This window comes from Mauremys reevesii, linkage group 26, assembly GCF_016161935.1.
Source record: "Mauremys reevesii isolate NIE-2019 linkage group 26, ASM1616193v1, whole genome shotgun sequence".
NCBI classification, from domain to species: domain Eukaryota; kingdom Metazoa; phylum Chordata; order Testudines; family Geoemydidae; genus Mauremys; species Mauremys reevesii.
This window is the reverse complement of record NC_052648.1, coordinates 10,218,626-10,230,828: the sequence shown is the minus strand read 5'-3', so window position 1 is coordinate 10,230,828 and position 12,203 is coordinate 10,218,626. Positions and strand designations below refer to the sequence as shown.

The 12,203-nt window shown below is 56.2% G+C and overlaps 1 protein-coding gene across 2 annotated transcripts in view; it reads right to left on the bottom strand.

The window, feature by feature from the left end:
- Window positions 1-1,249: 1,249 nt before the first annotated feature.
- LINGO3 (leucine rich repeat and Ig domain containing 3) overlaps window positions 1,250-12,203 on the bottom strand; it is a 108,134-nt gene continuing 97,180 nt past the window's right edge. For both annotated transcript variants that reach the window (XM_039515261.1, XM_039515262.1), the window contains exon 3: window positions 1,250-4,398. In XM_039515261.1, the coding sequence (XP_039371195.1) occupies window positions 2,547-4,364 (1,818 nt within the window). In that variant the 5' untranslated portion in view covers window positions 4,365-4,398 and the 3' untranslated portion in view covers window positions 1,250-2,546. The remainder of the gene's footprint in view (window positions 4,399-12,203) is intronic.

Below are 12,203 nucleotides of genomic sequence, written 5' to 3'. Positions count from 1 at the left end.
AATGGTTTCACTTCAACGCAAACAGCCGCGGCTTAGATTGTGAACAGAAAAACGTCGTGGCACAAATGGAGCCTCAACCAGAATGATTATCCCCATCTGGGCCAGGCGTGCACACACGGCCAGGACCTTCGGTGTTAATTGAGGAGGCTAACGCTGCAGTGGAGTTTGCTGTGCTTAACGGGGTTTCTCTGTGGGTTTGGGGGGGGGAAGGGAGTGTGCCTTTGTTATGCTATTGTTTAAATAGCTGTTTATTTTCCAACCTTGTTACAGCCCTACAGGCGCGTGAACATCTGGCATTGTTTTTCCACTGCCTCACTGGTCTCTGAAGGCCCGGCAGCGCTTGCAAGCCAAAGGACCAGATGGCTGGTGGGTTAAATGGAGCTCACTGGGATAAAAGACAGGCTGGATTTTGGGGTGACCCTTTCTTGCCATGGCCCAGGCTCTGATTGCATAGCTCGGGCGCTCTCTCTCGTGGCCTGGGTCGGACGCTCTGTTTCAGTGCGTCTGGCTCATTCGCGCTCTCTCTGCACAGGCCAGGACGACTCTTTTTCCACTAGGGGGCAGCCTCTTTTGATATGGGGGGGTGCCCTCTCAGAGAGTCAGGGGTCTCCAAACTGCCTGTGCCTTTGTGCCTGCCCATCAGGGCAAGCACAAGCGCACACCTAATTTGCACACACAGTTGCCATGGCAATAGATGCAACCTGGGTAACTGCACAATCGGCTGGGCAGTTAGATGCATGGCCAGACAAAACATTCCCCCCTTCATCCAGGATGGGTGACAGGGCCTCTACCTCCAACAGGATCAGGGGACAGGGACCTCCATCCCCACAGGGAGGCCAGAGCAGCTCCTCATCATCCTTCCCCACTGTGTGCCCCGCTCCACCCCACTGTCCTCTGGGAGCAGCTCCACTGAGAACAGGAATGGGGGACTCCTCCTTCTCCCCATGCAGGCGCCAACCCCGTGGGTGCTCTGGAACGGGTGCACCTATGGAAAAAAATAATGGGTGCTCAGCACCCACCAGTCACAGCTGTTGGAGGGCGCCGCTGCCCAACAGCTGTTCTGCCATGGGGCTGCCACCAAACAGCTGTTTGGTAGCTTGGGGAGGGGCTTGGGGGTGGGTGGAGAGCGGCAGGCTGGCGGGGGCCTGGAAGAGGCGGAGTGAGGGCGGGGCCTCAGGAGAGGGGGCGGAGCAGGGGTGGGGTAAGGGCGGGGCCTCGAGGGAAGAGGTGGAGTAGGGGTGGGGCCTGGGGGAGGAGCAGGGATGGAACAGACTGGAGAGGCCAGCAGCAGCCAGAGACGCAGTCGATGTGGTGTCATTTTTTACCCGTGGAGATTTCCTCCGCGCCTCTCGAGATGTAGGGCCGGGCTCTCCCCCCGTAAGAGCTCCCAGCCTCCTGCCAACATGGCAGAATTTGCTGCCAGGCCCAGCCTACAAGCAGGTAGCCACTGCGAATGCACAAGAGAGCCTGATGTAGCCCAGGAGAGCATCAGCTGAGTCAGACACATACAAGTGGGGCAGCTAACGAGGCTCTGAGCCTTCAGAGGCCTGGCCGTAACTCACTGGGGCTGCGCGTCCCGTTTCTCCTGCCGCCACAACCAGCAGCCTGTTCTCTGGCTTTGAACGCCCGTGTGCTTTGGTGAAATACCGCTCAGCGCCAATGGGATGGCATTCATGCCTGCACAGACCCGTACGCCCGGAAGGGACTGTCGGGTTGGGTTATTATTGCTTGTGCAGGAGGATCCCCCACCCGGGCGCTGGGGTTTGCAAGCTTCAGAGGCTTCCCCTTCTTCCGAATGCTGAGAGGAACTCGTCCAAGGCACAGCACCTCCCCGTGTTGGATCGAGCCACCCAGGCCGGTTGGAGCGTGTGCCGGGGCAGCCGGGAGCTGCCCTCACTCTGCTCTGCGGGAGTCCTTTGTCGCACAGGAAGACTTCTGTTGGAAATTCATTAAAAAAAAACAAACCAACAAATTAAAAATGAACCACAAACAACAACCGAGAAAGGGTTCCAGATCGTCTCTTAAAAAAGGGAGCCGGTTCTCCGGGCCCAGACGCTGCTTGTTCATGGTCTAAAAAATGCATAGTTGATACAAAAGAATGTTAGCTCCACTGTGAGGCCCTGACCCACAAGGGCTGTGCATGCCTCCTTGACCCGCTCTTGCCCTCTGGGACCTGGGCGTGGGGGGGGTCTCACAGCTCAAAGAAGGGGGTGTGTGCTCAGAAACGAGAATAAGCCGCCGGGAGGCACCTGGGGCCGTTTCCAGCGATGATTCTCCTCAGTTCAGTTGTGTGGCAAGACCAATGAGGAAAACCGCTCGCTCCTCCCAGTCGCTTCCAAGCCCTTGCGGTCGAATCGAGCCAATGTCCCAGCCAGGTTCCGCCGTGAGTTTTACTGCCTTGACCCTCAGGGGAGCGCAGCCACCTGACGAGACGAAGTGCTCACTTGGAAAACAAAGGAAGGGTGATCCGACCCCCTGCCCGGCCCTTGGAGGGCCCCATTTGGCGGCAGGCAGTGGACTAGGAACCACCCTCCTCCTGGAGCCGCTCAGATCATCTTCATGTTGAATTTCCTGGCGCTGCCCTGCCCGGCGGTGGTGGTGGGGCCATCCACTTTGCGGAAGGAGTATTCCACGGTGAAGTTGTTTTTGTGCTGTCCCCGCCCCCGGCTCCACACAAAGAGGAGCAGGAAGCAGAAGAGCACGACCCCAAGGAAGGTGATGCAGCCCATGGCCGTGGAGACCAGGATGGTCTTGAGGTCCAGTGTAAACTTTAAGAAGACTTGCGTGTTGTTGTGGAAGGTGTCGTTGAACTCGCTGAGGTACAAGGTCCGGTTTGCATAAAGGGAGCCGTCCACGGGATGCCCCTTGACCGTCAAGGTGGCAAAATAGGTGTCATTGCCTCCGGCATTGCTGGCGATGCAAATGTAGGTGCCACTGTCTTGGACCTGGGCAAAGCGGATTTCCAACGTGCCCCCGGGCAGGACGGTGGCTCTCCCAGTGCTCTTGGTGGTGATCATCCTGTGCTGAGGGGAGACCCAAATGATGGCAGGAACGGGCTCTCCGTCTGCACGGCAGAAGAAGGAGACAGACTGCCCTTCACGGGCTGTTATGTGCTGCAACTTTCGGTCCCTGATTTTGGGCTTTTGGCAGGTGAAGTACTCAAAGAGTATGGAGTCTGGGAAGTCACGCAGGGCGTTGCCCTGGATCTCAGGGGGTGAAGAGCACATGGGCTGCTGCCCGTCGAAGTTCAGCGTCTTGCGGCGCTGTAGGATCCAGAGGAGGCGGCAGTCGCAGGCCAGCGGGTTCCTGTCCACACGCAGCGTCTCCAGCGTGTTCACTGAATGGAAGGTGCTCTCCTCCAGGGTGGAGAGGAAATTGTTGGAGAGATTGAGGAGGCGGATTTGCCTCAGGCCAGAGAACGCTTGAGGCTCCACGGAGACCAAGAAGGCACCCACCATGTGGAGCTCTCGCAGCCTGATGAGGTCCTTGAAGGAGCCCTTGGGCACAGTGCTGATAGGGTTATAGGACAAGTTCAGGTACATGAGGTACACCAAGTTCCTCAAGGCAGCCGTGGGCACTGCCGTGATGTTGGTGTAGGTGATGGAGAGCGACGTGAGGTTCAGGCCCTGGAAGCTGGTGGGCGAGATGTCCTCCAGCAGCGGCCAGTTGTCGATCTCCAGCTGCAGGAGATTGTAGAGCTTCTTGAAGTTCCCATCTTCCACCGTGGAGATGCTGAGGTGTCGGAGCCGCAGGACCTCCAGGTTTTGGAGGTAGGAAAGGGATTCGGCCGAGATGGCTGTCAGGTTGCATTTCTCTATGGTCAGCTGCTCCAGGCCTAGGAGGCCAGAGAAAGCCCGTTGGGAGATGTACACCAAGTCGTTGTCTCCCACCTCCAGGTTCTTCAGGTTCCTCAGGTCCTGGAACATGTAGTCCAGCAGGATGACTATTTTGTTCTCGCTGATGTCCAGGAGGGTCAGATTGGTCAGCTTGGTGAAGACTCCAGAAGGGATCAGCTTGAGCTGGTTGCCTCGGAGCCGCAAGATCTGAAGGTGAAACAGGTTGCTGAAGGCTCCAGGCTCCACACTGACGATGATGTTCTCGCTTAAATCGAGTTCCTCCAGCAAAGGGTAAGGGGACAGGTCCCCTGGGTTCAGGCAGCGGATCCGGTTCTTGCTGAGCTCCAGGATCTTGGTCTCAGTGGGGATCCCCTCGGGGATGGAGGTGAGGCGTTTGCGATGACACACCACGGACTTGATCTGAGGAGCGCACTCGCAGCGTGCCGGGCAGGCCTCCATGGGGGCTGTGCTCAGAAGAATCCAATGGAGGCCCAGGATTGGAAGCCAACATGTCATTGTGTAGAGCATGATCTTATGGTCACTCTACCATTCTCCCATGCACCTGGAAGAGAAAGACAGAAGCCGTGTTAACCGACTGAACCCATTAGATGCTAACAAGGTCCCCCGAAGCTCCAGGCCTGGCTGACTGACAGCTTTGCACACTGTTATTCTTTAACAACACTTCACTCTGCGTTAGCACCTTTTGCTCAAGGGCTTCTAATGCTCCCCTCACCTCCCTTCAATAATGATACTTAACACTTGATGAATTCAAAGCTGTATGCACACATGAATTAAATAAGCCTTACCTGCTGTGAAATGTCAATACTATTTTGAAGATGGGGAAACTGAGGCACGGGGCAGCAAAGCAACTTGCAAAAGGTCACCCGGCAGAGGCAGGATTAGCACTCAGGACCATCTGTCCCCACCAAGTCTGCACTGATTCCTAATTCAGACCATGCAGCAGCTGGCAAGGCTGGCCGTTGAGTTGGTACACATCAGGATAACGGTTGACTTAATGGAGTCATTCAGGTAACTGAGTCTGGCCCTTAAAGGGGTGTGTCCCAAGTCATGGTTCTCAGGGGCCCAGCAACCCTCAAGCTCTTGTTCTCAAGATCCCCTTTGGAATAAGGCCTCGTCTACACACAGGTTGCACTGGTTTATAGATTCATAGATTCATAGACTCTAGGACTGGAAGGGACCTCGAGAGGTCATCGAGTCCAGGCCCCTGCCCTCATGGTTTAGGAAAAGCTTTGCTGTTAAACCAATTCAGTTAAACCTGTGTAACTTTGAGTGTGGACGTTCTTATATCAATTTTACCTGAAGTTCATTTCAGAAGGGGAAGTTAAACTGGTGCAAGCGGGTTTAAACCCATGTGACGGTTCCCACACACAAAGTTGCACCAGGGTACCCATGCTGAGTTAACACCACAACTTCTGTGCGTAGAGCAGGCTTCAGTGTTTTCAGATGCACACATTTGGGTCTCTGACCTGGTCCAAACTTAATGCTGTCAACATAGCCAGGGACGGCTCTAGCTTTTTTGCCGCCCCAAGCACGGCAGGCAGGCAGCCTTCGGCGGCTTGCCTGTGGGAGGTCCCTGGTCCCGTGGATTTGGTGGCTTGCATGCGGGAGGGCTGCCGGTCCTGCGGCTTCGGCGTACCCGCCGCCGAATTGCCGCCGAATCCGCGGTACCGGCCGACCTCCCACAGGCAAGCTGCCGAAGGCAGCCTGTCTGCCGCCCTCGCAGAGCCCGGCAGGGCGCCCCCCAAAGCTTGCCGCCCCAGGGACACGCTTGGAGCGCTGGTGCCTGGAGCCGCTGCTGAACATCGCTACGGTGCTCAGGGGTCAAAATTCACATCTCCGGAGCACTGTAGCTATGCTGGCCGAACCCCTGGTGTTCTAGCTACTGCTGCTCAGAGAAGTGGATTATCTAATGTTGGGGGTGGGGGGGGTGTGGGAAAACCTTCCATCACTGTAAGAACCATCTGCACTACAGTGCGACAGGAGCACTGCTACAGCTCCATATCTCTGCTGCTCAGCAGCCATAGTGTAGACGCGGCCTGTGATTATCCTAACACAGAGGGAGCGAACGTTGTGTGTGTGTGTAAGTTGTAAGTGGTGTGACTGGTGCATTGAATGGCTCTGCCCTCCTGCCCCACCTTGGTCCCACAGCACTCCCAGTGTGATGTAGGGCTGTGTGTGTGTGTGTTTTCCTGCAAGACACAGCATGCACAGGCTGTTTGCACGGCATAGATCAGAGCTTGTCAGAGTTTGGATTAGGAAGCCTGCAGATTGTACAATTCATTCTTTGTAGATTAGAGATTACTACCGACCTCTGACCCCTGAATTATAATGCACAGGCCTTAGCCTCCTCCATTCGTCCTCCAGCTGATGAACCTGTCCCCGTTTTGCAGGGATTAGAATTTTTCTATCAACTTAATTTTTCTCTGCACTCCCCTGCATCCTCCCCAACACTTTTTTTTCTTCCAGTCTTTCGCCCTCCCTCGCTTCCAGATCCTTTGCCCTTTCTCTGCCAGCGCCCATCTGTCTCTCTCACAATGCTTTACACACTGTAGTTAGACCTCACACCAGGCAGGTGTGATTAGCTCCATTTTACAGCCCGGGGAAGTGACCTGCAGAAAGCTGGAGTGATTCGCTGGGTCCCTGGCTGGGACAGGCCTGTAACTCAGCAGTCGGCCGTGTCATAAAGTTCATAGAATCATAGGGTTGGAAGGGACCTCAGGAGGTATCTAGTCCAACCCCCTGCTCAAAGCAGGACCAATCCCCAGATTTTTGCCCCAGATCCCTAAGTGGCTCCCTCAAGGATTGAACTCACAACCCTGGGTTTAGCAGGCCAATGCTCAAACCACTGAGCTATCCCTCCCCCCCACTTCACTGCCCACTAGGCCGTGCTTCCCCCCCATTCATATAATGAGTTTAGTGGTCACTGGCTATTCCCTCGTTGGCCAGGTCACCAGAGCTGGAGTTTGTGAACCTTCCGGACACAAGGCAAAGCTCCCCTGAGCGCTTGGCGGAGGTAATGGAGTGATGAGCCTAATTTTACATTGGTGCAGAATTAATGATCTGCTGTGATATTTTATATCATAGTGCTAGGTGCTGTACAGACACAGAGCGAACAGACAGCCCCTGTCCCAGGTGGCTGCTACTCATCACAGTAGTTTACAATTAATTTATTGGTAGGGTCACTGTACCTGACAGCTCGGAGCTGTGAACATCGAACTACACACCTTCAATGCACGTGAGGGCAGGCTGGGAGTCTGTGCTTGCCAGAGCCTCGAACGAGCCATCGCAGGGTTCACGTTACACCCTCCCTCCCCGGCCAGGGGGTCCTCCGAAAAGCTCCGTCGCTTGGCGCAGCGGGGAGCCCAACCTGAGTCTCCAGCCTCGTGCAGCCTGGCCCTTCTCCACCCTCCTCCTCCCCTGGGAGCCCTGACAGATCCAGTCCCTCCTTTCTCTGCTGACATCTGGCTTACAAGGCCGGCTTACTCCTCTTGTCTCTTTCAGTCAGTTCCTATTACCAGCCCCTCCTTCTCTAACTGGCTCTCGCCGCTCCAGCTGACAGTCCATTAACGAGCCGTCCCCGTTTCTGTGTGCCGGGGTTGTGGAGCCGTGGGCCGCTCCCTTCGATAAATACCTGGGATCTGCCACATAGCGCAGCCGGGCCAACTCCTGGCCACCGTGGTACCACTCACTGTGGTTATCTGATGGCGCCAGGGGCCAGGCCTAACTTTGCCAACTACAACGGGGTTGTATCTGGATCTGGCGCAGGTGCCAAGAGAACAGTCGGCGAACGCTTCAACCTCCCTGGTCACTCGATTACAGCCCTCAAAGGCGTAATACTGCAACCCAAACCTTCAAACCCAGACTCCCACGAGAGACTGCTGAATTGGAATGAATATGCAAATTGGACACCATCAAATTAGGGTTGAATAAAGACTGCGAGTGGATGGGCCATTACACAAAGTAAAACTGTTTCCCCACGTTTATTCTTCCCCCCTACGGTTCCTCACACCTTCTTGTCCAGGGCTGGAAATGGGCCATTTTGATTATCACGACAAACAGTTCTTTCCCCCTCTCCTGCTGGTAACAGCTCACCTTAACTGATCACGCTCATTAGAGTGTGGATGGTAACACCCATTGTTTCATGTTCTCTGTGTACATAATCTATCTATCTATCTAGCCCCATCCACCCCCTCTATCTATCTATCTATCTAGCCCCATCCACCCCCTCTATCTATCTATCTAGCCCCATCCACCCCCTCTATCTATCTATCTATCTAGCCCCATCCACCCCCTCTATCTATCTATCTAGCCCCATCCACCCCCTCTATCTATCTATCTATCTATCTATCTAGCCCCATCCACCCCCTCTATCTATCTATCTATCTATCCCCATCCACCCCCTCTATCTAGCCCCATCCACCCCCTCTATCTATCTATCTATCTATCTAGCTCCATCCACCCCCTCTATCTATCTATCTATCCCCATACACCCCCTCTATCTATCTATCTATCTATCTATCTATCTATCTTTTCCACTGTAGGCATCCGATGAAGTGGGTTTTAGCCCATGAAAGTTTATGCTCAAATAAATGTGCTAGTCTCTAAGGTGCCACAAGGACTCCTGTTCTTTTTGCGGATACAGACTAACACGGCTGCTACTCTGAAACAGGCGTTTGGGTCGAAAATGAGACTCCGCGTGGCAGGCGAGGCCAAGCAGAATGCTGAGAGTTCGATGACTCCGGTAGCTGTGGGGGTGTTCACGGGGACCCCCCTGCTCCCAGGAGACATGTGTGCTTACAGGTTGCGCTATGAGCGCCAACCTCAGCCCAGGTCCAGATCAAGGCTCCCAGAGCATCCCTGAGCTCTCCAGGATGGGGCAAAGCTGGAGTCAATCCATGGTCCTGGTGCAGCGGGAGGGCTTGGGTTGTGTGACCAGGGGCGGCTCTACCTTTTTGGCCGCCCCAAGCAGTCATGCGCGCGCGCCGCGCGCGGGGGAGCCGCGCAGCCGACCTCTCCCAGCGCTGCAGAGACTGCAGGTCCCGCGCTGGCTGGCGCTGCACTGCACCTCCCTCCGGCGTGGCGGCGGCCGGCGGGCGGGTTCTGAGCTGCCGCAGTCATGCGAGTCCAGGTCCAGCGGGAGGTCCGCCCGGCCGCCTCCGCAGTCAGTCCCAGTCATGCCTCCGCAGGTCCAGTCGCCCCGGGTGGATGACCCGCGCGGCAGCGCAGGCGCAGGGCCGCGCCCCCCCCCCTGCTGCGGCCGGCTGCAGGGCCGGGCCGCCGCTCGGCGGGAGAGGCGCTGCTGGGCGCCCGGGCCCCAGCCTGCCGCCCCCCTGCCCAGCTTGTTTGCCTGTGCTACCCTTGTTTTGCTGTGTGTGACTCAGCATTCGGGGGTCACTTGAACCTCAAAAGGCAGCTTTGGGCCAGGGACCCAAGTGAGCCCACAATGGATTGGGTCCTGACTGTCTAATCTGCCTCTCTCTCAGCACATCATAACAACATCCAGTATCCTAAGGGTTAATATCTTAGTGGGTGGTGGGAGGGGGTTTAAGACCCAGGAGTGCTGTGGATTCAAGACTGTGCAGAAGACATATTAAAAAATCTGGTACCTGGGACACCCCCCCCCCACTGCTACGGCGCATCATTGCAAAGCTCGTCAAACATGCATCGGTAGCCAACGGCTGCTATTTAGCTAATGAAGTGGCAGCGTCTGCCCGCAGCCCAGCAGCTGTGAAGAGCCCACTTGAATCAAGGAGGCTACGCTGCGTTTACGCCGGCGCAACTGAGAGCAGAATCCCACCCTAACGTGTCAGTCAATCTGACGATGGCAGCTATTTTCCCTCGGTGTGGAATGAGCTGGGGGGCGGGGTGTGTGTGTGTGTGTGTGTGTGTGGTGTCTCGGGCCAGGTCCCAGAGGACGTGTGTGAGTGTGTGGATAACATTCTCAAAAGCACCTATATGAGTTAGGAGCCCATTTTCAAAAGGGACTTAGGCCCAGAGTTTCAAGGTATTTAGGCACCTAAAGCTCCAGAGATGCATCTTATGCACCTGCCACTTTAAGGGCCTAAATCCCAGAATCAGGCCTCCCCACTGGGCTCCACAAAAGCCCTGCTCGGCTGCCCCCAAGATCCCTGGAGGCACCTAAACCCACTCGGTGCCTCCAGTTTTGCAGTAAACGTTCCCTTAGCACCTAGGTTTCTGCCTCTGAACGTGTGCCCGGCAGCCCCACGCCTGGAGACCAGACGCCAAAGCCCCAGAACAATACGCCGATGTCCCTGCAGTAAGTGTGCTCAGAGGAGGAAGAGCCCCCGGCTGCCTGGAGCCCACTGGTTACAGACCTCCCCTGGGAGACCGCGGACATCCCTCTCCCAAGGTTCTTTCTGAATCCAGCCCCAGTGGGATTTTCAAAAACACCCAAGCACCCACCTCCCATTGATTTCTGGCTCCTGGCTGCAGCTTTAGGCTCCTGATGACCTGTAAAAACCAGAACCACAAAGGTCTTTAGGCACCTAACTCCCATTGAAACCAACGAGAGTTAAGGACTGGTAGTTAGCAGCCTAGGGAAGTCCCGTTTGAAATGGGCCATAGGCACCTTTGACACTGTTACTCCATCTCACTAAAAGCACCTCCCCCGCTGGCACGAACCAACCCCCCTCGCCGGCCCAGCGGAGAGGACAAGGCGGGCCTGGGCCCCGGGGGACCCTTCCACGCTGGAGGTGGGCGCTCTGGGATAGGCGTGAAGCACACAGCCTCAGCTGCACCCAGTGCCGATCAACGGAGGCTATGACTCACCCAGGCCATCCATCCGGCGCCCTTCACCAGCATGGAAATGTGCTATTTTAGTGGCAGCTGCTGTGGGAATTTGAATGCAGGGGAATCTAGCAGGCTTCTGATGGGGGAGAAACGCCATCCCTCCACCTCTGGTTTATAAGCAGCTTTGTATTTAAAACCTCTGCTTCTCCTCATTACCTGTGAGCAGAATATTCAAGGCGGGGGAGAGGAATGCTGGGGAACGGGAGCACTGGCAGGTTGCCCGAGCGGAGGGGCTCGCGCCAATCGGAAAGCTGCCTGCGTTGCTAGCTGTGTAACAGGCAATTATCTATTGGCAGCGGCGGTGCAACGGGAGGGCGTAGGAGCCAGGGAGCTGGTGCGAGGAGCAGGCACCCACCAGAGCACGGTGCCTTCCAGCTCTTGGCCTGTGCTCCAGACTCCTTAGATCTCTGTATTTGCAGCGAGACGTCACGCTAGGTCATCGGGGCGCTCCTCTGGGGGATCCCAGCCTGGCTGGCCTTCCCGAGCTGCCGCGTGGCGTGGGCAGGCGAGGGAGCGGAGGGGACACTGACTACGGAAAGCCCCTGGCAGCTATCTTCAGCCATGCAGCTGTCACCCAACGTTACTAACTGCAGGAGCCCGTGGGGGTAGAGCCCGCTGTGAGCAGAGCGACCCGCTCCTCCTTGGGCCAGAAGCCCATTCGATCTGGGGAAATTGGGCCCAGGCCAGAGACCGCTCGGGACCCCGACTCACTGGGCCGTGAGCCAGCAATGGCTGCCCCTTCCGCTCGATGGGTGCTGCCCACTCACACGCTGCAGGTCATGCCACTCATGGCCGTGGGCCTGTACGCCCACGTGTGCGTGTGTATTGGTGCTCATGTTCCTATGTGCTGATCTGCACGTGCATGCACGTGTGTGTGCACATGCGTGTGTATGTGCGTGCACATGCGTGGGCATGTACATTCATGTGCACACACACATGCCGTCTGGGGAATGGGCTCAGCTAGAAGCCTCTGGCCAGAGACCACCCCATTCAACTTCACGCATTTAAAAAATGCTTCTTGCTACCACAGCCCTCAGCTTATCTATGGCCAGCAGAGTTAAGGACAATAAGGACAATCTCCATCAGTGGGGATTTTTTAAGAGCAGGTTGGACAAACACCGGCCAGGGCTGGTGTAGGTAATACTGAGTCCTGCCAGGAGTGCAGGGGGCTGGACCAAGTGACCTCTCGAGGTCCCTTCCCGTCCTATGATTGTGTGGTTCCATGCTGGGTGACAGGCCAGGTGGGGTCCCAGCTCCCTGGGAACAGCCCAGCACCCGCCTGGACGCTGGAGCTAAGGGGAGGTGGGGGTGACGGGCAAGGCAGGCTCAGGTGGTGCGCGCGTTAATCCAGTTCACGAACATTTTCTAGATTTTGACTTTTTCTCCTGATCTGGGGCAGGAGAATCTCCCAGGATGGGAAAACCATTTCCTGCCCAGCCCTGCCCATTACCAGAGTATCTGCGAAGGGACCAGTCTTGTCAAGAGACCTGGCGTCAGGCCCTTAGGGGAAGAAATATCACAGCTCTGACTGACTGT